This window comes from Muntiacus reevesi, chromosome 2 (assembly GCF_963930625.1).
Source record: "Muntiacus reevesi chromosome 2, mMunRee1.1, whole genome shotgun sequence".
NCBI lineage: Eukaryota > Metazoa > Chordata > Mammalia > Artiodactyla > Cervidae > Muntiacus > Muntiacus reevesi.
Genome location: NC_089250.1, coordinates 264,121,512 through 264,149,177, shown reverse-complemented (window position 1 = coordinate 264,149,177; position 27,666 = coordinate 264,121,512). Strand labels below are relative to the sequence as shown.

Genomic DNA, 27,666 nt, shown 5'->3' with positions numbered 1-27,666 from the left:
AGAAGGGGGCGACAGAGGATGAGATGGTTGGATGGCATCAGGGACTCAATGGACAGGAATTTGAGCAAACTCCGGGCGATAGTAAAGGACAGGGAAGCCTGAAGTGCTGCAGTTCATGGTGTCACAAAGAGTTGGAAAAAGCGACTAAACAACAACGACAAAGAGTATTGTGAGCTCTAGGCAGTTTGCATACTGTGTCTAATGGATGAGTTGGCCCTGCTAGTGTATGTCTCTGGCAAAAGTCAGCCAGACGTAGCCTTTAACGGAAAGAAACGCAAGATACTGGGCAGGAGGAATTTCAGGGTGGGGATGGAGGAGTGGGAAGTGTGCTTAACAAGTTTTATAATATCTCAAAATCTGAAACAAACCATTTTCACATTTACACTGTAGGAAACAAACCAAACAGAAACACAATCCCATACATGGTGGTTGTTTAGTCGCTAAGTCATGTCTGACTCTGGGTCCTCAAGGACTGTAGCCTGCCTGGCTTCTCTGTCCATGGGATCTCCCAGGGAAGAAAACTGAAGCAGGTTGCCATTTCCTTCTTCAGGGGATCTTTCCCACCCAGGGATAGAACCCCTATCTTCTGCATTGACTGGCGGATTCTTCACTGCTGAGCCACCAGGGAAGCCGCCACACACGGTTACAGACACACACTGAGGTCCCACAAAAACACAGAGAATGAAAACGCACACACACACAACCCGAGGGGTTCTGTCTTTAAAAACAAATGCACACTTAATGCCAGGTGTGCTTCTGGCGCTACTCGGGATGCTGATGCTACCTGAGCGGGAATGGGTGTACGTATGGGGGTCAAAAGACTGAAGCCCCAATCCTCAGAGCTCATACCCAAGAAACCACCGTACCCAAGAGCCCGCCGTCTCCTCCTCCTGCCGCAGGTTGGGGTTCTGAAGTCCCCAGGATCCCACCCCGCCTTCTGCAGAATGGACTCAGATTCCACTCGCTATTTCCACGTACGCTAGCCTCACCAGCAACCATCTTCCTTCCGAGGTCTAGCCGTCGTCCACCGCGCGCCGACACAGTCCCGGCATCTGCGCATTTCGGAGCGCTGAGATCTCTCTCGCAGCGCCAGAAACGTTCCAGATGGACTGCATTTCCCAGAAGCCACCGGGCTCGCTTCAGCCTCGGGCCCTGGGTGCTCTTCCGGTGGCGGAGGAGCTGTAGTCCCTACGTGTTAAGTAGATCCCATCCCAAAATAAAAACGGCACACGCTTCCATAGTCTCTTTCGGTAGCCGGACTGGAACCCTCTCTGGTGACAGGCGCTCAAGGCGAGGACGCTTCGGACGCGGACAAGACGTGTCAGTCCTCGAGTGTAAGGCTCGTGTCTGCGTGAGCAGCAGAGATTTATGTACCTATTGAGAAACTCGTGTGTGTGTAGACGTGTCTCCATGACGTGTGCGTTTGTGTGTCATTATTTAACTGGGTGACGGTGCTTATTTAAATGACGCGTGACTTTTGGATGAGCAACAGTAGTGTGGCTGTGTGGATTGTCACTGGAATTCTTGGCTCTTGTCTCTGCCGATTCCTTGTACCTCTCCCCTCACAGCCACTTGGGGTCTGTGGAAGATAAAGGAGGGAAGCCAGAATCTTAGCTTTAGAATGGAAGAATGGAGGACCCCAGCAAGAAGACATAGATTGGATCACCAGATGAGATTTTCTGAAGCTGAATACGACCCCAAACAGGCTATTTGGGGAAGACCTAATGACGTCCTAGGAGTGGGTTTCTTCCTGGGAGGGTCCCCTTTGAAAGTTTCGAGGGGCCAGCTATGTTTCACAGCCACAGCATTTCCAAAACTCTGGCCCCAGAAGCCTGCTGTCAATTCCACTGATTCCATCAGTGACCGCAGCCTCTCTCACACTGGGAAAGGTCCACGCTGTTCCAGCCTCCTTCCTGCTCCCATCTGGTTGCTTATGGTGGACTGGAGGAGAGTGTACGCTCATGGAAGGGGGCGTGTTTTGTAAATGAATGTGCTCTCCAAGAAAATTCTGATGTTTCATGTTCACTTTCTCTTTTCCTAGTGGTGCCCTGTCTCTAAAAAATAGGATCCTGAGAGAGGAAAGAATTTTTGTTAAACAACTAAAAGTTTAAGTTAAGTTGAGTTTGTGTTGCCTCATTCGTAAAACACACTTTAATTTTAAAGGCATATGATCCTTCTTTCCCTGGGGATGAAGTATACTGTCTGATAGTAACATATCCGTAAGTCATATGGCCATGCAGATTAATCACCCTTGTCAGGGTCTCCAAGCCCTTCTGTCTCTAAATTATTTAACCTGTGGCCTAACGTCAGTCCTGTGATCATGTTAGTTTTTGTGGCAAAAGTGATGGGATGTCACTACCTATCAAAACATGATATGTCATTTTATCATATAAGACTCCACTGTAGCAGACTGGAGCTAGAGACTCGCATTGTGGGCTTGATGAAGTAAGTGGCAATGTTGGAGAAGTTCCTGTTGCAAGAAACTGCAGGCAGCTTCTAGGACCTGAGGGTGTCCTCGAGCTGACAGCCATCAAAAATTTGGGGCCCTCAGTCATCTAGCCACAAGGATATGAATTCTGCCAACAATCTGAATGACCTTGGAATTGAATTCTTCCCAGTTGAGCCTCTGAATGAGAACATAGCCCAGCTGACACCTGTTTGTAACTTCGAGACCAGCCTGAGGAGAACACCCAGCGAAACTGTGTCCAGACTCCAAGTCCACAAAACACTATGAGATAATAAACGTGTGTTGTTTTAAGATACATTTATGGTTAATTTGTTATGGCAGCAATTGAAAACCGTTACCACATGAAAGATTGTGCAGACTGGAAGAGACTGAGGAGAAATAACAAACAGCCTGGGACTTCCCTGATGGTCCAGTTGCTAAGACTCTGTTCCCAATACAGGAGGCCCAGGTTCGATTCCGAGTCAGGGAACTAGAAACCACATGCCACAACTAAGTGTTAGCATGCCACAACTAAAGATCCCACATGCCACAATTAAGTGCAGCCAAATAAATAAATATTGTGGGGTGGGAAGAAATAATAGCCAAATGCAATGTGGGGTCATGTATAGGATCCTGGAAAAGAAAAAGGATATTAATAGAGGGAAACTGGTGATATTTGAATAAGATATGCTATTGATAGTATGTACTATACCAGTGTTAATTTCATGGTTTTGATAATTATCTTAAGATGTCAACAGTAAGTTGAGGGATATACAGGAAACCCTCTGTACTACTCTTGCAAATTTTCTCTAAGTCTAAAATAAGTGGAAGTAAAAATTAAACCAAAAAAAAAAAAGAGGAAAATTTTGGCTGTTCCAAAATCATAGAGATATTTTCCTGTTTCTTCTTCCAGAAACTTTATAGCTTTAGTTTTCACATTTAGGCAAATGATCCATCTTGAATTTATATATGTGTGTGTGGTAGGATCAGGGTTAAAACCATTTTTTCCATATAGCTAGCCATCTGCTTTGGTACCATTTGTTGAAAAGACTATCCTTTCTGTTCTAATTTGCAGTTAGACTTTTATTGTTTAAAAAAAAAAAAGTGGCTATATATATGCAAGTCTCTTTCTGGGCTCTATTCTGTTGGTCTGTTTGTCAATCCTGTGTCAGTCCCACTGTTTTAATTTTAATAATTACATAATACATATGTCTTGATGACTGGTAATGTATATTTGACGACTTTGTTCTTTAAACTTGCCCTGACTGTTCTGGATTCTTAGCTGTGTGCTGTGCTTAGTCGCTCAGTCATGTCCAACTCTTTGCGACCCCATGGGCTGTAGCCCACCAGGCTCCTCTGCCCATGGGGATTCTCCAGGCAAGAATACTGGAGTGGGTTGCCATGCCCTTCTCCAGGGGATCTTTCCAACCCAGGGGTCAAACCCAGGTTTCCCGCATTGTAGGCAGATTCTTTACCATCAGAGCCATTTACATATAAATTTAGAATGAGTTTTATTAATGTTCAAAAAAAAAGCTCCTAATATCAATTAGAGATACATTGAATCAATATATCAATTTAGAGAAAATCAGTCATCTTAAAATTGATTCTTCCAGTTCATAAACATGAAATAAGCTTGCATTTATTTAATTCTTTCTTTCCTTAATGTTTTGCTTTCAGTCTATAAGTTGAAAACACTTTTTTTGTTAGGTTCATTTCAAAGTGTTTCATTATTTTCTTTTTTTAATACTGTTTGGATTTTTCAAATTTCATTTTCAATAACTTTGTTTTAATATAATTGTTTTATACTGTGACATTTTATTCAACAAACTTGCTAATAAATTCATGTATTAATTCTAATAGTTTCTAGAATTGAAAACAATTTTTTCTATGTACAAAATCATGTTATCTGCAAATAAAGATGGCTTTACCTCTTTCCTTCCAATCTTCATACTTTTCATTTCACTTTTTTCTCTTATGGTATTAGAGAGGTCTTCTAGTAGAAAGTTAAGTGGAAGTGGTAAAAGTGGATACCCTTGTCTTATTCCTGAGCTCAGGGCAGTGGTGCATATTTCACCTCCCAGTTTTGTTCTGCTAGATCCCTTCAAATTAAGGAAGTTCTCTTCCATTCCTAGTTTGAAGGATTTTTATCATGAACTGATGCTGAATATTATAAAATGGTTTTTCTGCATTTAATGAAATGATTGAATAGTTTTTCTCCTTTATTATTTTTTAAAATAACTTTATGTATTTTTATTTTTGGCTATGCTAGGTCTTCATGGGCTGCACGGGCTTTTCTCTAGCTGCTGCAAGTGGGGACTACTCTTTGTTGTGGTGCACGGGCTTCTCATTGTGGTGGCTTCTCTTGTTGCAGAGCACAGGCTTCCCTGATAGCTCAGTTGGTAAAGAATCTGCCTGCAATGCAGGAGACCCTAGTTCGATTCCTGGGTTGGGACATTCCCTGGAGAAGTGATAGACTATCCACCTCAGTATTCTTGGGCTTCCCTGTGGCTCAGCTGATAAAGAATCTGCCCACAAAGCAGGAGATCTGGGTTGGATCCCTGGGTTGGGACAATCCCTGGAGAAGGGAAAGGCTACCCACTTCAGTATTCTGGCCTGGAGAAGTTCATGGAGTCATAAAGAGTTGGACATGCCTGAGCGACTTTCACTTTCACAGGGCTCTAGGGCACTGGGGCTCAGTAGTTTTGGCTTCCAGGATCTGGAGCGCACGCTCAGTAGTTGTGGCACACTGGCTTACCTGCCTCGCAACATGTGGGATCTTCCTGTATCAGGGATGGAACCTGTGCCTCCTGTGTTGGCAGGTGGGTGGATTCTTTACCACTGATCCACCAGGGAAACTCTGTCTTTTATTATTTAAAGTTGGAACATCACATTACTTGCTTTTTGAAAATTAAGTGACTTTGCATTTCTAGAATAAATCTCTTGCTCATACATATCAGTGGTCTCTTCTTGCTAATACTTTAATATCCTTGCATCTACGTTCATGAGAAAGATATACTGTAGTTTTCCTTTCCTATAATGTCTTTGTCACGTTTTGATATCATAATTATGGACCTCATGACATGGTCCGTTTTGGGGGTTTGTTTTCTAGAAAAGATAGTTTGGTTGGCATTTTTAATTCCTAAAGTGTTTGGAGAATTTGCCAGTGAAGCCTCTGGGCCTGACATTTTATGGGAAGGTCCTTAATACAGATTTAATTTCTTGAATAAATCTAACTATATTCAGTTATATCAGTTTTGATAAATTGTTTTCAAGAAATTTTTAAATTGCATCTACATTTTCAAGTTTATTGTCATAGAGTTCATAAAATTATGTTATCAATGTATCTGTTACCAAAATAATGTCTATAATATATGTAGTGATATCTCCTTTTATATTCCTGATATGGGCAATGTTTTTCTTGACAGTATACCAAGAGGTTTATTAATCTTATCTTTTCAATGAAATAGCTTTTACTTTTATTGATTTTACTCTGTTATATGTCTGGGGTTTTTTTTTTATGCCATTTGTTTCTTTTAGTATATTTTACTTTCTGTAGACTTAATTTGTTTTTCCTTTTCTAGCTTCCAAAGATAGATCATTGTTTTTTAACCATTCTACTTTATAAAACATACATTTATGTTTAGGTGAAGGGGATCAAAGGGTAAAAAGAAAGGGAAAACATAAGTGGGCAGTCATTATAAATGCTCATGATATCTATGGGAGAAAATAAATTATGGATTTACTTGACATTGCAGTAATTTGACAAAGTATTTTCATAATAATTTCACTACCAACTGATTTGCTATGACTTCAGTACACCTAGTAATTATCAATGGTGATGAGATAATGAATAGTATTTATCTGCAGCATTTGTGAATACAAAACAAAAACAAAAATACACATTTAAAGCTAAAATATCTTTTGGTTTTTTATTGTTTTGTTTTATATAATTTACTTACTTATTCTTTTGGCTGCCCTGGGTCTTCATTGTTTTGAGTGGGCTTTCTCTAGTTGCAACAAGTCAGGGCTTCTCATTGCAGTGGCTTCTCATGTTGCAGAGCACAGGTTTTAGATGCAAGGGGCTCAGTGGTTGCAGCTTGCGGGTCTAGAGTGCAGGTTCAGTAGTTGTGGTGCAGGGGCTTAGTTGCCCAGCGTCATGTGGAACCTTCCCAGACCAGGGATCGAATCCGTGTCCCCTGCTTTGATAAGCAGATTCCTATCCAGTGGGCCACCAGGGAAGTCCTAAAAATGTCTTTGTAAGCACTGGTGTGATTGCATCTCACAAGCTTTGATATGCCATACTTTCATTATCATTTAGCTCGAAATATTTTCTAGCTTTTTTGCACATTCATGCTTCCATCTAGGATTATTTTCCTTTTGCCTGACTTCTGTTCTTTAGTATTTCTAGTATTATGGGTCTGTTGATAAGAAATTCTCTCAGCTTTTGTTTAAAAAAATCATTATTTCACCTTCCTTTCTGAAAGATATCTTCTCTGGGTATAAGATTCGGAGTTCTCGGGGTTTTTCCTTTTAGCACTTTTTAAAGACCTGATTCCATTTTTCAGGCTGCTAAAGATTCTGTTGAGATATGGACTATTTTTCTTGTTTATTTTTAACAGATGTCTTTTTTAAAAACTACATACTTTTAATATATGTTTTTCAGATTTGTTTCTCAACAGTTTGGCCAAGATGTGCCTAGGTATGGATTCCATTATTTCAAGTGGTTAGGTTTGCTGAGCTTTTCCATTTATATATTAAGATATTTCATGACAGTTGTACTGTTTTTGTCCATTATTTCTTCAAATAAATTTTCTGTTCTATTTTGTTTTAGGTGTTCAGTTCTACATTTTGGCAGTTTCTTGTATTTCTCTTATGTTCAGCTCTGTTCTTTTTTTCTCTCAGTATAAGATTATTGTTAATTTGACTTTATGTTAATTAAAACAGTTTTCTGCTGTTAAATCATCCCATACAGTTTTAATTTTCAGTAATATATTTTTATAACTATAAAATACCCATGTGATTCCTTTTTTAAGAGTCTTAACCTCTATTGATATACTCCATTTTGCATTCCATTTTGTTCATCTTTTCCTCCCTTTTCTTTATCACGTTAATCATAATACCTTCAAATCCTTGTCTGTTAGCTCTACTGACTGGATTATCTTTGGGTTTATTTCTATTGAGACTTTTCTTTCTTGATTATCAGTAACATTTTCCTGTTTCTTTGCATTTTCATTAAGTTTTATCATATACTGGCATTGTGAATAACATATTATTGACACTCTGAAGTTTTTGTTGTATGGCCTTGTCTCAACCCTGGCAGACAGGGCTGGATTGGGGAGGATCTACTCATTGTGACTGGACAACCCAGGCTCGGTACATGTGGTGTGACCAGAATTAGAAATAGGCCAGAGGGGTGTGTCTGGAACTGGCTTTGCTTCAGAGAGCCCCTGCTGTGTATCAAGCTTGTGTGACTTGTTTCCTAGGCATAAGAAAGGGTGTTTGGATTTGTCTGGGGGTGTGTGTGTGTGTGTGTGTGTGTGTTAGTCACTCAGTTGTGTTCAATTCTCTGTGATCCCATGGACTGTAGACTGCCAGGCTCCTCTGTCCCTGGGATTTCCCAGGCAAGACGACTGAGTGGGTTGCCATTTCCTTCCCCAGGAGATCGTCCCAACCCAGGGTTGAACCCAAATCTCCTGCATTGCAGGCAAATTCTTTACCAGCTGAGCTATCATGGAAGCCCAGAATTGTCTGGACTCCTACTCACATCCCCTGACACGTTTTTGGGAGGGGGCAGAGTGGCAAGGACGATAGGAAGCAGGAATAAAGAAGAAAAAAGAAAGGCTCTCATACCTTAAACAATTTTTTGTTTAAGCTCAGAACTCTACGCTGGGTCTCAAAGCTTCTTTTTCCTCCCTCAGCTCTGGATTCTCTGGACTCAGCTCTGGCTTCTCTGGACTCAGCTTCTGAGAATGATTGGCAGTTCTAAAATCATGGCCCCGGTAAGTGGATGTCTCTTATTTCCTTCCTGAAATATTATAGTTTTAAATTCAGGTAATATTTTCATTCTTTTAGCCTAAAATCTTCTTCCTAGAGAAGCAGTATCTCTGAGCCAATTTTCACTTTTTTCCTTTACAGAGAATGATTGTGTCCTCTCTGTTTGCTCCCTTTTTTTGAGCATGTTTTTCAGTTCAGTTCAGTTCAGTCGCTCAGTCATGTCCAACTCTTTCCGACTCCATGAATCGCAGCACGCCAGGCCTCCCTGTCCATCACTAACTCCCGGAGTTTACTCAAACTCATGCCCATTGAGTTGGTGATGCCATCCAGCCATCTCATCCTCTGTCGTCCCCTTCTCCTCCTGCCCCCAATCCCTCCAGGCATCAGGGTCTTTTCCAATGAGTCAGCTCTTCACATGAGGTGGCCAAAGTATTGGAGTTTCAGCTTTAGCATCAGTCCTTCCAATGAACACCCAGGACTTATCTCCTTCAGGATGGACTGGTTGGATCTCCTTGCAGTCCAAGAGACTCTCAAGAGTCTTCTCCAACACCACAGTTCAAAAGCATCAATTCTTCGGCACTCAGCTTTCTTCACCGTCCAACTCTCACATCCATACATGACTACTGGAAAAACCATAGCCTTGACCAGACAGACCTTTGTTGGCAATGTAATGTCTCTGCTTTTTAATGTGCTGTCTAGGTTGGTCATAACTTTCCTTCCAAGGAGTAAGCATCTTTTAATTTCATGGCTGCAATCACCATCTGCAGTGATTTTAGAGTCCCCAAAAATAAAGTCTTTCAGTTTTTCATCAAATAATTTATGTATCTTGTATGAGTTCAGTCTTCTCTTATGGGCAGTGTTGGAGCAGTGAAGGGGTAGAGTACCTTGAAATAAATATTTGAGCTTCTCTTGTTGGGTTTGTAGTTTAATTATATAAAAATGGTGGTCCTCTTTGACCAGAAGAGGGAGAACTTTCTCCACTATTTTCCAGGTAGATAAGGGAGAGAGGTTGAGGGCAGTAGGAGAAGGGGCCGACAGAGGATGAGATGGTTGGATGGCATCACTGACTCAATGGACATGAGTTTGAGCAAAACTCCAGGAGATAGTGAAGGACAGGGAAACCTGACATGCTTTAGTCCAATGGGGTCACAGAGTCAGACATTACTTAGGAACTGAACAACAACAAAGGGTGAATTTGGTTATGAATGGTCTCAGTCTCAGTGTGGAATGAGACCTCAGCTTTGAAAGCTTTTAGGTTTGGGTTGAAATAGAGTTGGTCCCTTCCTAGAAAGAGAGAGAGGTGGGATTCTGGCTAAGAAATCACTGAGAAATGAATAGGGTTCTGAGGTCCATTTTGTGGTGGAAGAGAAATTGCTGGTCTTGAGTGATTCAGTATTGTTCTGGATCATTCTATATTAGTGTGTTCTAACTCAAGAACCAGAAGTTCAATAAGAGATTGAAGGAAGATCATTGGGAACCACATCTGCTGGATAATACTAAACTGTGGGAAAGAGATTAGGATTTTTGTCCAACCGAAATACTATAATAGTATATATATTATTATTAATAAATACAGTGGAAGTGAGAAATAGATTTAAGGGACTAGATCTGATAGACAGAGAGCCTGATGAACTATGGACGGAGGTTCATGACATTGTACAGGAGAAAGGGATCAAGACCATTCCCATGGAAAAGAAATGCAAAAAGGCAAAATGGTTCTCTAAGGAGGCCTTACAAATAGCTGTGAAAAGAAGAGAAGCAATAAGCAAAGGAGAAAAGGAAAGATATTCCCATTTGAATGCAGAGTTCCAAAGAATAGCCAGGAGAGATAAGAAAGCCTTCCTCAGCGATCAATGCAAAGAAATAGAGGAAAACAACAGAATGGGAAAGACTAGAGATCTCTTCAAGAAAATTAGAGGTACCAAGGGAACATTTCACGCAAAGATGGGTTCGATAAAGGACAGAAATGGTATGGACCTAACAGAAGCAGAAGATATTAAGAAGAGGTGGCAAGAATACACAGAAGAACTGTACAAGAAAGATCTTCACGACCCAGATAATCACGATGATGTGATCACTCACCTAGAGCCAGACATCTTGGAATGTGAAGTCAAGTGGGCCTTAGAAAGCATCGCTACGAACAAAGCTAGTGGAGGTGATGGAATTCCAGTTGAGCTATTTCAAATCCTGAAAGATAATGCTGTTAAAGTGCTGCACTGAATATGCCAGCAAATTTGGAAAACTCAGCAGTGGCCACTGGAAAAGGACTGGAAAAGGTCAGGTTTCATTCCAATCCCTAAGAAAGGCAATCCCAAAAGATCAGTCCTGGGTGTTCATTGGAAGGACTGATGATGAAGCTGAAACTCCAGTACTTTGGTCACCTCATGCGAAGAGTTGACTCATTGGAAAAGACCCTGATGCTGGGAGGGATTGGGGGCAGGAGGAGAAGGGGACGACAGAGGATGAGATAGCTGGATGGCATCACCAACTCGATGGACATGAGTTTGAGTAAACTCCGGGAGTTTGTGATGGACAGGAAGGCCTGGCGTGCTGCGATTCATGGGGTCGCAAAGAGTCAGACATGACTGAGTGACTGAACTAAACTGAACTGAACACTTTAAGAAAGTTTAAACCTGATTTTCTATGAAAAACCTGATGTTTATATGAAAATGTAAATTTGTCAGAATAAGGGAAATCCTCATGATATAATATGGCATATAATATACTTGTGTCTTGACAATAATGGATGCCCTTCTCCAATTAGATAAAATTGTTTGGATTCTTCTTTAGTCAAGAATCCCCATGTTGATTCTTCCCTGATGGTCCAGTGGTTAAGACTCCTCACTTCACTGCAGGGAGCAGGGCTTCCATCCCTGGTTGGGGAACTAAGATCCCATATGCTGCATGGTACAGCCCAAAAATAAAAAATAAAACATTAAAAGAAAGAATCCCCAAGTTTTAGCATGTGGAAACAATTTGGGCTGCAGTATAAATTATATGTTATCTTACTAGCTATAAATATTGGTATATCTGGAAAGTTGTTAAAATTTAGTTATTGATCTCTGTTTAAAAGTGAAATAGAGAGTGATGGTTTTGGAGAACTCAGCAGTGGCTACAGAACTGGAAGAGGTCAGATTTCATTCCAATCCCAAAGAAAGATAATGCCAAAGAATACTCAAACTACCGCACAATTGCACTCATCTCACATGCTAGGAAAGTAATGCTCAAAATTCTCCAAGTGAGGCTTCAACAGTATGTGAACTGAGACTTCCAGATGTTCAAGCTGGATTTAGAAAAGGCAGAGGAACAGGAGATCAAATTGCCAACATCCATTGGATCATCGAAAAAGCAAGATAGTTCCAGAAAAACATCTACTTCTGATTTATTGAGTACACCAAAGCCTTTGACTGTGGATCACAACAAACTGGAAAATTCTTAAAGAGATGAGAATACCAGACCACCTGACCTGCCTCCTGAGAAATCTGTATGCAGGTCAAGAAGCAACAGTTAGAGCCAGACATGGAACAATGGACTGGTTCCAAATTGGGAAAGGAGTGAGTCAAGGTTGTATACTTTTACCCTGCTTATTTAACTTTTATGCAGAGTACATCATGTGAAATGCCAGGCTGAATGAAGCCAAGCTAGAATCAAGACTGCTGGGAGAAATACCAATAACCTCAGATATGCAGATGACACCACCCTTATGGCAGAAAGCAAAGAGGAACTTAAGAGCCTCTTGATGAAAGTGAAAGAGGAGAGTGAAAAAGCTGACTTAAAACTCAACATTCAAAAAACTAAGATCAAAAAAAAAAAAAAAAAACTAAGATCATCACCAGTCCATGTTTGATGCATGAAACAGGGCACTCAAAAGCCGGTGTACTGGGACAATCCTGAGGGATGGGATGGGGAGGGAGGTGGGAGGGTGGTTCAGGATGGGGGACACATGTACACCCATGGCTGCAATGTATGGCAAAAACCACCACAATATTGTAAACTAATTAGCCTCCAATTAAAATAAATTAATTTTTTAAAGAAAAACTAAGATCGTGGCATCTGGTCCCATCACTTCATGGCAAATAGATGGAGAAACAATGGAAATAGTGAGAGACTTTATTTTCTTGGGCTCCAAAATCACTGCAGATGGTGACTGCAGCCATGAAATTAGAAGATGCTTACTCCTTGGAAGGAAAGTTATGACCAACCTAGACAGCACATTAAAAAGCATTAATATGGGACTTCTCCGGTGGCCCGGTGGCTAAGACTCTGCACTCCCAGTGCAGGGGACCCAGGTTCGATCCCTGGTCAGGGAACTAGATCCCACATACTGCAACTAAGACCCAGTGCAGCCTAATATAAATAAATATTTTTTTAAAAAAAGCATTAATATAAGCATAAAATTTAAAAGAGACATTACTTTGTCGACAAAGGTCTGTCTAGTCAAGGCTATGGTTTTTCCAGTAGTCATGTATGGAAGTAAGAGTTGAACCATAAAGAAAGCTGAAAACTTTTGAACTGTGGTGTTGGAAAAGATTCTTGAGAGTCCCTTGGACTGCAAGGAGATCTAGCCAGTCAATCCTAAAGGAAATCAGTCCTGAATATTCATTGGGAGGATTGATGCTGAAGCTGAAGCTCCAATACTTTGGCCATCTGATGTAAAGAACTGACTCATTGGAAAAGACCTTGATGCTGGGAAAGATTGAAGGCCGAAGGAGAAGGGGACAACAGAGGATAAGATGGTTAGATGGCATCACTGACTCGATTGACATTTTTTGAGCAAGCTCTGGGAGTTGGTAATGAACAGGGAAGCCTGGCGTGCTGCAGTCCATGGGGTCGCAAAGAGTCAGACATGACTGAGCAACTGAACTGAGGCACTGTACTTCAAATACACTAATTTATTTATTCTCATCTAACCATGTCATTGGAGAAGGCAATGGCACCCCACTCCAGTACTCTTGCCTGGAAAATCCCATGGACGGAGGAGCCTGGTAGGCTGCAGTCCATGGGGTAGCGAAGAGTCAGACATGACTGAGCGACTTCACTTTCACTTTTCACTTTTATGCATTGGAGAAGGAAATGGCAACCCACTCCAGTGTTCTTGCCTGGAGAATCCCAGGGACGGGGTCGCACAGAGTCGGACATGACAGAAGTGACTTAGCAGTAGCAGTAGCAACCATGTCATGATCTTTAACTTCAGCTTACTTGTTTTCATCATATATCGCCCCCTGCTGCAACTCAGTATTTCATCTTGAATTTTTTTCCCACTTTTACAAATAATACATGGATCTGTCATTTCAGGTGCCTCTTACATTCAGTGATGTGTCCATAGACTTCTCTCAGGAGGAGTGGGAATGCCTAAATTCAGATCAGAAGAATTTGTACAGAGATGTGATGTTGGAGACTTATACTAACTTGGTATCACTGGGTAAGGACGTCTACCTGGAATAATGTAGAATCTGCTGTCTGGAATATCCACTTTCTTTACTGTATATTTTATGCTCTGTGCCAAGACACTCACAAAATTTCTGCTCCATATTCTCAAAGGACTATTTTGGGCTTTGTTAGATGGAAACATCACAATATGTTTTAGTAGCTGAAAAAAAGCAATGTGGTCAGATATAGGGGAACAAAGATGTCAAGGGCTTGAAATTTGTAGAAATAAGATAGGGTCTTCTTATTCATGGTTATATGCTTGGGTTTCCTCCTAAGATAAAGACAGACCTTTGGAAAAATCACATAGAGATCCATCTGGTTGTGTTGTTGTTTAGTCACTAAGTCATGTCTGACTCTTTGTGACCCCATGGACTGCAGCACATCAGGCACCTCTGTCCTCCACTATCTCCTGGAGCTTGCTTATGTCCATTGAGTCGGTGATGTTATCTAACCATCTCATCCTCTCCTGCCCTCTTCTCCTCCTGCCCTCAACCTTTCCCAGCATCAGGGTCTTTTCAAATAAGTCAGCTCCTCACATCAGGTGGCCCAGGTATTGGAGCTTCAGCTTCAGAATCAGTCCTTCCAATGAATATTCAGGGTTAATTTCCTTTAGGATTGACTGGTTTGATCTCCTTGCAGTCCAAGGAACTCTCAAAAGAGTCTTCTCTAGCACAATTTGAAAGCATCAATTATTTGGAGTTCAGCCTTCCTTATAGTCCAACTCACATCCATACATGACTACTGGAAAAACCATCTGATAGAAAATATTAAAATGTAATTGATCAAGACCTACTCATAGATTTTGATTCACTCAGTCTTAGTGGATATCTAAAGGGTAGTATATCCACAAGCTGATCATGCCTTCTTTAAACCATTACTATAAAACTTCTCACTGCCTCCTCCAGGTTGGTACATACAGTCTTGAGGGTTTTAGCCCACTGTAGCTCCTTTTGCCTGGCAAAGAAATAAAGCTATTCTTTATAATAAATAAGCAAAATAAAAAGGCAGGGAGGGTCATATATGTAAGAAATTCCTGTGGTAATTCTGATACACAACTAATTGAGAACCACTAATTTTTTTTCTTTGCCTACTCAACAAATATTACATTCTCATGTGAACTTTCATAGTTTTCTGAGCCCGTCATGCCTTTAAAAAACTATATCACAGTAATTTAGAATTTTATGACCTTTTACTTCTAATGGGTTTACTTGTCAATTTTATCATTATTCTTACTATATTTCCCCCTGTACTGGAAAAATAGCACTTGTTCTCATTTTCTCGTTTTCTTTCAGACTTTGATTTCACAACTGAGAACAACAAATTATCTTCAGAAAAAAGCAGTTTTGAAGTAAATTCATACCATTGGGAGACAATGAAAAGTAAAACCTTCAACCTTATGGGGTTTATTTTCAGAAATGACTCACAGAGCAGAAATGAGTTTGAAGGACAACAGGCATCTCAAGTGGGACATTTTAGTCAAATGATATTCCAAAAACATATATCTCTTCCTCTGCATCAGAGAATTCACACTAAAGAGAAGTCATATCAATGTAAGGAATGTAGGAAGGGCTCTAGGAAATATTCACATCTTACTGAAAATCTGAGAGACCATAGTGGTGTGAGACCCTATGAATGTAGAGAATGTGGAAAGGCCTTCCTAGTTCTCCAGCATTTTATTAGACATAAAAAAAGTCACACTGATTTGAAGCCCTATGAATGTAATGGATGTGAGAAAGCCTTTAGGTTTTATTCACAGCTTATTCAACATCAGATAATTCATACTGGTGTGAAACCCTACGAATGTAAGCAATGTGGAAAGGCCTTTAGACGTCATTCTCACCTTACTGAACATCAGAAAATTCATGTGGGTTTGAAACCCTACAAATGTAAGGAATGTGGGGAAACTTTTAGGTTGTACCGACATATGTGTCTCCATCAGAAAATTCATCATGGTGTGAAACCTTATATCTGTAAGCAATGTGGAAAGGCCTTTGGTCATCGTTCAAGTCTCTATCAACACAAGAAAATTCATTCTGATGAGAAACCATATAAATGTAAACAGTGTGGAAAGGCGTTTGTTCGCAGCTATCTACTTACTGAACATCAGAGAAGTCATACTGGTGAAAAGCCTCATGAATGTAAGGAATGTGGAAAGGCCTTTAGTAGGGGCTCAAGCCTTCTTAAACATAAAAGGATTCATAGTAGTGAGAAACACTATGATTGTAAGGAATGTGGGAAGGCCTTCTGTAGAGGCTCTCAACTTACACAACATCAGAGAATTCATACTAGTGAGAAGCCCCATGAATGTAAAGAATGTGGGAAGACTTTTAAGCTCCATTCTTACCTTATTCAACATCAGATCATTCACAGTGACTTGAAACCATATGAATGTAAACAGTGTGGGAAAGCCTTCAGTCGTGTTGGAGACCTTAAAACACATGAGTCAATTCATGCTGGGGAGAAACCTTATGAATGTAAGGAATGTGGAAAAACCTTTAGACTTAATTCTCAACTAATTTATCATCAGACAGTCCATACTGGCTTGAAACCATATATATGTAAAGAATGTAAGAAGGCCTTCCGTTCTATATCAGGTCTTTCTCAACATAAGAGAATTCATACTGGTGAAAAACCTTATGAATGTAAGGAATGTGGTAAGGCCTTTAATCGCAGTGAGCGACTTATTCAGCATCAGAGAATTCATACTGGTGTGAAGCCGCATAAATGTAAGGAATGTGGGAAGGCCTTTACTCGTTGCTGTCAACTTACTCAACATCAAAGATTTCACATTGGTGAGAAACTCGTAATGTAATAAAAGTCAGAAAGCCTTTAGCCTTGACACATCTTTTAATATTATCACTTTTCTACCACCTAACTATGTTATGCTAAAGATTATTATTTAACATGAATATAAATGCTTGGAAGGGTGTCTGGCTCAGAGTATTTGCTTACTATTAATAATCATTCTTTAATGATAATTACTAGTATTGTTATAAATTCACATGGAAGGAAGACCCTATGAGCATTTTAAAAATCTTTCTATCATCACTCATCCATATTTCATGTCAGAGCATTAATTTTGCACAAAATACCATAAAATGAATTAAACATGAAATTTTTTTATTCAGAGCTCATCCCCCTGAAGATGAATAATGGGAAGAAACCCTATGCCTTTGTTGAATGTTGAGTGTATAGCTGTTGAAAAATTACAAAATGGCTTGAAGAAATTTTCTTACAGTAATTTCTGTAATACAGGTAACAGACAATTCACATTCTCTACAATTCATGGACATTAGAGATTAACAGTTGGGTAGCCAAAAGGGAGGTGTTGACTTGGCAAAGTTTTCCTCAAGTATTTGAAAAATTTCACATTTACATGAATAGTACAATGGTATAATGAAGGTTTGTTTGCCTTCCACCTAGATTCAGTGTATTGCCACTCTCTCTTTAAGAATGTATATATACTCACAGCTATCATATTTATAACATACTGAACATATATACATATATATGTTATATACTATATGTAGTATATCGTAGTGCTGTGCTTTTTGAGTAAATGTTTCAGGTATCACTTCACCTCTAAAAAAAATCAACATACAACTCAAAAATACAACTCCTAGATTTAAAGATTATCTTCTACATGACTGTTAGGCCATTGTCACCTAAAAGACATTAATACTAGACCTATAATGTTGTATAATCAGTCCATTTACAGATTTCTCCAATTATTTAAGAAATGTCTTTCAAAAGTGTTTGCTTTTTCTAAAAGTTCGAAACAAACTAAGGTCATATATTTTATGATTATGGCAGTTGAGGCTGTTTTGGTCAAGAACTTATCATCTACCTATTTTATGAGTTAAACTCTTTGAAGACTCAGGAGAAGTAACCCATATAATGTTGCCCATTCTAGATTTGTGCTAATTTTTCTTCAGATGGACTTGTTTCTCTAACCTTCGCATTTACTGTGAACATTATGTCTAGAGGCTTGACTAGGTATCAGATTTAACATTTTTGACAAGATAACTTCATAGACAATATTGTGTACTCAATATTTTGTCAAATAACAGGGGGCACATAAGTGAAGCTATGTTTAATCTCCTGATTCATGTATTGACTACCAGCTCTCTGCATTGCATCAGTTTTTTTTTGTTTTGTTTTGTTTTGTTTTTTTTTGCAGTTAAGAAGTAGTAATCCATAAAGTCACATCAGCATTCCACTTGGAAATTTAAAGTCTTTTGTATTTTAAAGAAATTAAGACCAAAAAGCTCTACTCTTTTTTATTTACTCATATATTTACTTTTTCACATGATCTTCATTCCTTCCCAGTGATCTAAATTTCCATTATCAATTCCCTTCAGCTTGAAGAACTTAATTTCTTGGAGTACATGTCTGCTAATGACAAATTTCTGAATGTTGAGCTTTAAGCCAACTACAGAGGATGAGATGGCTGGATGGCATCACTGACTCGATGGGCATGAGTTTGAGTGAACTCCAGGAGTTGGTGATGGACAGGGAGGCCTGGCATGCTGCGATTCATGGGGGCACAAAGAGTCGGACACGACTGAGCGACTGAACTGAACTGAACTGAATGACAAATTTTAATTGTTTCTTTTACTGAAATACCTTTGTTCTTTATGGATTCTTTTCTTTGCTACTGAATTCTGCGTCTTGTTTTATATTTCTCTGCTTCATTTCTGAAGACAAGTCATTTTTGTCTTCATGCTTCCAAGATTTTCTCATTACCTTCAGTTTTCAGCTGTTCAAGTATGATGTGCCTCAGTATGGTTTTGTGTTAATCCTTTTTGGATTAACAGGGTTGATTTCCTTTGGGATTGAGTGGCTTGATCTCCTTGTTGTCCAAGAGACTCTCAAGAGTCTTCTCCAGTACCAAAGTTCAAAGGCATCAATTCTTTGGCACTTAGTCTTCTTTATGGTCCAACTTTCACATCCATAAATGACTACTGGAAAAACCACAGCTTTGACTATACAGACCTTTGTTGGCAAAGTGTATATGTATCATCACCTATTAATTCTGTTTCTCTGGAGAACCCAGACTAATGCACACAAAAAAGAAAAAAATCTCAGCTATGCTGGGGCTCAGCAATTATGCCATCCACTGAATGTAACCTATGGAAGTTGTTTGAAGGAACTCTTAGGGGAAGGGATCCAGCCAAATGATACTTAAATCACAACTAAGCTTTCAGGGAAAGGGAAATGAAGTGCACATCCAAGAGTGATGCTCCCGCACCTCTGACCTTCCAGTTCCTCTCAAAGTCTCCAAGCACCTTCCCTTCTTGGTGTTGGTTCACAAACTCAGGAGTTTCCAGGTGAAATTCAAAACTGACCCATGTACACGGAGGGCAACAGAATAGGCAGACCACTCCAAATTGGTAGGTGGCAGTGTAAATAAGCAAGGGAACTTATGTAGGAGGCTTATCTTGGGCAGCTGCAAGCTGTTTACAGAGAAGCCTTAACTGAGTTCAGTCACATTCACTGTCCAGATGGTCTCAACAACACATTAGCATTTCAAGGTTGCATCCTTGAAATGGCTCCTGGTGTGAGAACATTGGGCAGACTGCACATTCCAAGGAAGGGGGTAGGGAGGAGTCTCCCATTGCCAGGGTCCAGCTTTCGGGTCAGCCAGTGGTCACCTCCTTTTGATGACCTCTTCCAATAGCCTCCATCTTTTAAAAGGCTGTCAGTGGGACCCTGCACAGCCTTTTGTTAGAGCACCTCCCAGTCCAGCACTCATGTCCAAACAATACTCATTTGGAGGAGTTCCATGCTGTGAGACAACCCCACAAAGTAGGAACACCTGTTTATCTGCCCATCCCTTTTATTTCTTTGTCAAATTGTGCTCACATGGTGGAGGTCACATTTTCAGGAAGTCTGTATGAAAGAGAAACTTCTTTAACTTTGGATATTACAAAGCATCTTAATGTACAGAATTCTGACACATTTTCTCCCTTTTTCTTGTAATTTTCTCCACAACTATTCATAACTATTCATGGACTGCATGCTGCAGCCCATGGGGTCACAAAGAGTCAGACATGACTGAGTGACTGAACTGAACTGATTCATAAACAGACATATTAGTGACAATCATTCTGCCACAAGTCATCATAAGACTCAATTTGTTGTTTAGTCACTAAGTTGTGTCTAATTCTTCTGCAAACCCATGGGCTGTAGCCTGCCATGCTCCTCTGTTCATGGGATTTCCCAGGCAAGAACACTGGAGTGGGTAGCCATTCCCTTCTCCAGGGGATCCTCCCAACCCAGGGATTGAAACTGCATCTCTTGCATTGGCAGGCAGATTCTTTACCACTGAGCCACCAAGGAAGACTCAATTTAAGCCATATTAATACATGATAATTTACTATTTTTAAAAGAAATGGATATAAATTTATAAATTCATTTGGCAACTATGAGCATGGTTATAGGAAAGGTTTATATTTTTCTATTGGCTGACATCATGGAGATATATTATCTTTGAAATGATTAACTATTGCTCAGCTACCCCCATAAGGTAATATAAGGAAGCCACCTATGTTGTTATGAGCCCGGTAGCTTATACTGTTTTCCCACAATTCTTCCTTTACCATCTGCCATTGGCATGGTTCACCCCTGCCTCTGTTAATGTTGGGCTTGTCCACTTGACTTGTCTAATCAACAGAATGTGAGCTGATCAGGACGGTTGTACAGACTTTAAAGATGCTTTGGCTCAGCATTTTGTGCTTCTGCCATGGACCATGAAAAGAACATGCCCAAGAATCTGCTGGCCAAAATGAGACATCAGAAACAGAAGGGGAGAATAACCTTTTTAACCACGTGAGTTATTTCAAAAATCACCCCCTTCTGAGAAAGCACCTGGAGTTTGCTCCACGGGAGCAAGCAGAAAACTAGAAACTCAATGTAGGAGAGAAGTGAAAAGAATCTCTAATGTGATGGTGGTGGAGATCACAGCATCTCTCACGTCAGGCACAAAGGGCAACCAGCCCAGAATGGATCATATTATATGACTCAATATACTTCCTCATTGCTTCAATAATTTTGGTTCTTTTAATTTCTGATGAGTGTATCCTAACTGTGTTAAACAACTAAAACTCATGGATCATACTGGGAGCTGGAGATGCAAAGACAAAGCTGATTCCATCGTAACCATCAACCAGCTCCCTGTCTAGTGGAGGATAAATGCACACACGATGGCCTAGGTGTCAAATCCTGTCCTAGAAATTGTGCAGATACTTTGTGAAACTGTACACACCTAATGCATCCAATGATGTATGAGCAAGGAGCGAAGAGATACTGAAAAATTCAAATAGCCAACAGACAATCAGAAAACTGGAAATGTGAACCACAATCATTACAATCAGGTACCACTGCATACCTATCACAGTAGCAAAATATGTACATATATTTTTAAACTGATGATGCCACATATTGTCAAGGATACGAACACACACTGCTGTTGGGAGTGCCAGCTAGTATATTTGTTTGGAAATCTATTAATATGTAGGAGAACTAAACTTATTAAAGCTGAACATGGACATACCCATAAACAAACTCAAGCAATTCTACTTCACAGTATACACAGAAAGAAATGTATATACTCTGAAAGACACAGCTAATTATAACAGTCCTATAAGGCACTCTGACTTCCCAACACGGTATCTTCCAGAACACATACTGAAAGATTTTCAATTAGGGACTATGTTGGAATACTCTTTTTATGTGGATCTTGGCTGGTACTATGAAGATTCCTTAAAGGAACTGTGCTGGATATTCAGTGAAATTGTTGTGTCCTAAGTAGAAATTCAAAGACAAGAAAATCAACAGATTAAACTAGAAAAAGTGATTAAGGACCTCCAATTCAAAACAAAACAACCCAATACAGTCATGCAATTTTAAAGAACAGGCAATTGCAATACAAAAACAAAAAAAATACATTCTAAAAGAAAATCATCATATATTCTTACAAGATGTAAAAATTCTAAATAAAATAGTAGTAAGTGAAATCAAGTAGGGAATCCAAAACATACACACACACACATACACACACCCAATGGCTAACCTGAGTATACCTAGAAACAGGAAGAAGTCAAAGAGTCTGTCAGTATAAATAATTATCACAGTATAACAAATTAAATACAACTGCAGGAAGAGATAATAAAATGCCTTTTTTTTTTTTTTTGATAAAACTCAGGAGCCATGCCTACTTAGACACAACAAAGATATTTACTCATAAGTAAATATAAGTAAGAGAAAGTAAGTAAGAGAAAGTAAGTAAGTAAGTAAGAGAAAACATTAGAAGGCAACTGAGAGTATGATACTGTCATCTTGTCATAGCTAAACAATCAGACTAGGTGACTGTAATTTCCAACTTTATCATCTCTTAGTTATGGTTGCGCCTCCCAATGCAGTTTCACACCCTCAAGATGTTAATAAGTCATGAGAATTGGTATTTCCACAGTGAAGTTTGAGATACGCCAACTTAAACACAGTTGAACCATTTTCTTCACTACTCTTTAGCCTTTTGATAAGCTGATAAGGTACTTTAGGTAGTTCCTTAAGAGGGTATTTTAGAAGATGCTGCTTCATAAGCTTCTTTAATCAGAGAATTAATTTCCTTTGTTTCTCAAGTACTATTAAGCACTGGTGACTTCCGAGACCTACAATTTCAGAAATGGTAGGATAAGGTGCTATCACCATATCTCCTAGTTAACATGTAAATATGGTACCCAGGAGGAGTAAAATTTTAACTGGTGATGATATATTCTATTAAAACACGCAAAGTATTCTGCTTTGTGTTACATTTGATTATTACAATTATGTGGAATAATGCTGTCAACCACTAGACCATAAACGACTGAACAGAGATACCATGGATGGCCTATCTGCAAAAATGGACATAGAGGTGAGGTGCAGATTAAAACAATGACCAAGATGAACCACAGACATTTGTCAGTGCAGTTCTGATGTAACTGATTTTTAGGAATCAGTCATTTTTAAAGAGTCAAATTTTGAGTATATAAACATTCTTTTATTTCATCATAACTAATATGCTTTCATGCCGGCACTAAATCAAAACAGCCACCCAGATGAAAATGAAAAGTCACCAATTTTGAGATGCATTCTGATTTACAAATATTAAATTCTTCTTAGAATTAAGTCATTGTGTGTAATTTCCTACTCTAAAAGTCACACCAACCTTAAGATGAACTATCAGAATGAATTAAACTTATACTGATTCTTTTTTTTTTTTTCTTTTGGTCAGTTAAACCAGAAAGTTTTGGGCTTGAATATTTCATAAAAACTATTTTCTACTGTGCAATTTTACATCTGAATTCTGCTTATTGGTGTTTTACTTAAAAATTTTGCACTTACCTGGGTCAGGAAGTTCCCCTGGAGGAGGGCATGGCAACCCATTCCAATATTCTTGCCTGGAGAATATCCATAGACAGAGGAGCCTGTCGGGCTATAGTCCACGAGTTCACAAAGAGTTGGACATGACTGAAGCGACTGAACACATATGCACGCAAATTCAATTAATCTAGCTTTTGCTTTTTTGAGGTTATCTCCATTTAGTTTTGTTACTAGATATATATGTTATCCAGATGAGATAGCAAAAAAAAATTTTTTCCTCTTGAAATTGATACCTAAGAAGATGACAATTTCCAACTATTGTTTCTAAAAAAGAGATCTTGGAGCAATTTTTTTCAGTCTTTTTCTTTGCTTATTGATCCAAATATGTTTAAATACATTGTGTTGCCTTAAATTAAAAAAAAAAACTCCATATTTCTAATTATATCTCTTTTCTTATTAATGATTCTACAATGTTGCCAACTTTCTTGATTTTTCCTTATTCAGATTTACCAAAGTCTGATGAAGTATACATCATATTTATCTTATGAAGTATTAAGTATTCTGCTATTCTAATCATTGTCCGACAAGTGAAGAATTTCTTATTCTAATTAAGTTACTTTGTGACTTGTCTCCTGTTTTAAAAAGTATGAATGTTGTCTCTCAACTTATAGAGGGAAGGACAAACTTTTCATTTTAAATTTCCAATCATTCATTGACTGATACTTTTGTAAAATATAATGATAATGTTATGGCAATATCAAATTTCTATATAAAAGTTTCCAAACATTTACTCTCACTTTCTGCATTTATCTCATGATTGACAGGCAATGATTTTATAGACTGGCAAAACGTCTCTGGACAATAGTTGGAGTAGCAGTTGTCTAAAGGCCTTCCTACAATTGTAATTCAAATGGCTTCTCATTAGGATGAATTCCCTGATGTATTTTAAGATGTTTACCATGATTACAAGTCTTCCCATACTCCTTAAATTCACAGGATTTCACAGCAGTATGAATTCTCTGATATACAAGAACCAAATTAAATTTAGAATCTTCCCATATGCCTTAAAGAGTTTCTGATGAGCATAATTTTTCCAACACTTATGAGACTTTGTACTATGAATTAAAAGGTCTTAAAAAAAATAAAATAAAGATCTTTACATATTTCCTACAATTAAATGGCTTCACGTCAGTATAGATGTTCAAGATCATACAGAAGTCAAAAGGCCTCTTCTTAGTCCTCATTTTCAAAATATTTCTCACTAATATGAATTTTCTGATATCAATTATCCATACACAGTTTAGGGTTTTGCACATTCCCTACATTCAAAAGGTTTCTCAAGAGTAAGACTTCTCACATTAAGTAAGTTGTCTATACACACACAAAAACACATTCTTTCACATTTCTTCAGTCATAGTTTCACCAGCATCAACTGCCCCATTTGAATAGGCTGTCCATATAAAGGCTTCCCCACACTCTTTATATTTGTAGGGTTTATCATTATTATTATTTCTTTTATGTTGAACATGGCTTGCGCCACAAGTAAAGGTCTTCCCAAATTCATTACATTGATGAGGTTTCTCACCAGTATGAAATCTCTGATGAACACTAAGTTGATAGTCACTATCAAAGGCGTTCCCACAGTCTCTACATTCATAGTATTTCTCACCAGTATGAACTCTCTCATGTTTAACAAGGCTTGAACCCCAACTAAAGGCCTTCCCGCATTCCTTACATTTAAAAGGTTTCTCACCCGTATGGATTTTCTGATGTTGAGTAAGGTGATAGCCACGACTAAAGGTCTTTCCACATTCTTTACATTCATAGGGTTTCTCACCAGTATGGATTCTCTCATGTTGAACCAGACTCGAGCCACAATTAAAGGCCTTCCCACATGCCTTACATTTATAGGGTTTCTCACCAGTATGAAATATCTGATGTCGAGTAAGTTGATAGCCACTACCAAAGGTTTTTCCACATTCTTTACATTCATAAGATTTCTCACCAGAATGAACTCTCTCATGTTTAACAAGGCTTGAACCCCAACTAAAGGCCTTCCCGCATTCCTTACATTCAAAAGGTTTCTCACCAGTATGGATTTTCTGATGTTGAGTAAGGTGATAGCCACGACTAAAGGCCTTTCCACATGCTTTACATTCATAGGGTTTCTCACCAGTATGGATTCTCTCATGTTGAACCAGACTCGAGCCACAATTAAAGGTCTTCCCACATTCCTTACATTCGTAGGGTTTCTTGCCAGTGTGAAATATCTGATGTCGAGTAAGTTGATAGCCCCAACAAAAAGCCCTTCCACAAATTTTACATACATAAGGTTTCTTACCAGTATGGATTTTATGATGCTGAGTAAGTTGATAGCCACGACTGAAGGCCTTCCCACATTCTTTACATTTATAAGGTTTCTCACCTGTATGAATTATCTCATGTTTAGCAAGGCTTGAGCCCCAAAAAAAGGCCTTCCCACATTCTTTACATTCATAAGATTTCACACCAATATGAATTTTCTGATGTTGAGTAAGGTGATAGCCACGACTAAAGGCCTTCCCACATTCTTTACATTCATAGGGTTTCTCACCAGTATGAATTCTCTCATGTTTAACAAGGCTTGATCCCCAACTAAAGGTCTTCCCACACTCCTTACATTCATAAGGTTTCTCACCAGTATGAAATCTCTGATGCACAGTGAGTTGATAGGCACTTAAAAAGTCCTTCCCACATTCTTTACATTCAAAATGTTTTTTAGCCATATGAATTCTCTCATGTTGAACAAGTTTTGAGCCATGACTGTAAGCCTTCCCACATTCCTTACAAATGTAGGGTTTTTCTCGATTAGGAGTTCTTTGATGTGCAAAAAGAGATTCATGCTTTTTGTAAGTGGGCATTTTTTCATAGCTGATTATCACTTGACTGAAGAATCTCTCTTGGTGTCCCTGGAGCCCCTTGAATCTGCTCTTACACTTCCAGTTATTTTTGAAAATGGATGCCTCAAGCTTAATGGTTTTATTTCTTTCCTTTATCTTCCACTGGGAAAAATTTATTTCGAAAATGTCCTTTTTTGAAAATGTATTTTTTGTCTCATATGTCGACTCCAAATCTGAAAGAAAACAAGAAAACCACATTTTATTCCCTTTACCAGAAAAAAAGTTCTTTATACTAGAAGTAAAGACAAATTGAAAATAATACTCATAAGTGAACTGAATCAGGAGATTTAGTGAATTCCTAAGCACAAGCCTCTCTCCTGTCCAGCAACAAATTCAGCTGTGATTTTTCAACTCGTGATCTCATCATGTTCTTTTTTTTTTTTTTTTTTTTGGCCTTTTAAAAAAGTTTATTTAAAAAAAAACAATAAAATTTATTTTTTATTAAAGGATAATTGCTTTACAGAATTTTGTTGTTTTCTGTCATCATCATGTTCTGATTTGACAGTTTTCTGGAGGATTCCACAAGGGTCATTTTAACAAGTTCCTCATCATCTTCCTTGGTAAACAGTCTCTTAAACTAAAATGTGCCTTTCCACCAATCAAGTCACTGGGCAAGGATATTACGATCTGAATTCAGGGCTGCGAAAGTGAGTGGAATTTGTGGTTCAAGGTTTATCAAAGGAGAAGCCATGCAAAGGAGCCGCAGGAACCTATGTTGGAGTTCTCCCTTGAATCTGTAACCAAATGTTATGCATTTACAAGGTGCCTGGGGCATTGACTAAAATCGGAGATTCTAGAGGTTGCACACTGGAAGTCAACCCAATTCAAATGGAAAGACCTCAATGAACACTCCCAAGCATTTATTTTGAGGCCTCTCTAAAACCATATATTGAAAGTAAGAACCATACCCTGAAGCAATAGTTCTCAAACTTTTTGGTCTCAGTAGACTCTTATACTCTTCAATATTGGTGAATCCCTTGCTTGCGCATGCGTAAGTATATCTGTATGTATTCAAAGTATACAAATCTAGTGTTTTTGCCTATTGGTGATTGTTTAATACCTTGGTAAGCTAATAAATGGTGGATGAATACTGTGGAAATGATTGTGGAAAGTAATTTTAATCAAGAATAATTGGGCACAGGCCTAAACTGCATTGACTACTGCTATTTTATTTAATAATTTCTTATTGTTTTGTATACAATAACATTTGGGTGTAAAGACTGTGTGTATATCCAAAAGGAAGCCAGTATTTAAACTGACCATCCTAATATTACAATTACTTTGAGATGACCAAATGTAAACTAAAAGGAGTGCACTTATGTACAACTTAGCCTCAATAAGTAGTTCAACAAATCTGAATTGAACTTGAATTATAATTACTTGGTATTTGAATGTTTTGTTTAAGGCTCAACAGTGATAGTAAATGAACAGAAGTTTAACTTCTTTTTAGATGTTTTTTAAAAAAAAAGTATTAAGGACCCAAAAGAGCTT

The 27,666-nt window shown here is 38.7% G+C and overlaps 2 protein-coding genes across 2 annotated transcripts in view; one reads left to right on the top strand and one right to left on the bottom strand.

Annotated features, from left to right (window-relative positions):
* The window catches only part of LOC136157510 (zinc finger protein 283-like), a 62,083-nt gene that overhangs the window by 22,532 nt on the left and 11,885 nt on the right, over nucleotides 1–27,666 (bottom strand). Inside the window, exon 4 of the mRNA XM_065919371.1 lies at nucleotides 24,638–26,348. Coding sequence (XP_065775443.1) covers nucleotides 24,638–26,348 — 1,711 coding nt within the window. The remainder of the gene's footprint in view (nucleotides 1–24,637; nucleotides 26,349–27,666) is intronic.
* Nucleotides 1,202–17,212, top strand: LOC136161425 (zinc finger protein 404-like). Its single transcript, XM_065926274.1, has 4 exons — nucleotides 1,202–1,334; nucleotides 8,365–8,445; nucleotides 13,736–13,862; nucleotides 15,163–17,212. Exons 2-4 carry the CDS (start codon nucleotides 8,416–8,418, stop codon nucleotides 16,680–16,682), a joined length of 1,677 nt encoding a protein of 558 aa, XP_065782346.1. The 5' UTR covers nucleotides 1,202–1,334; nucleotides 8,365–8,415; the 3' UTR covers nucleotides 16,683–17,212.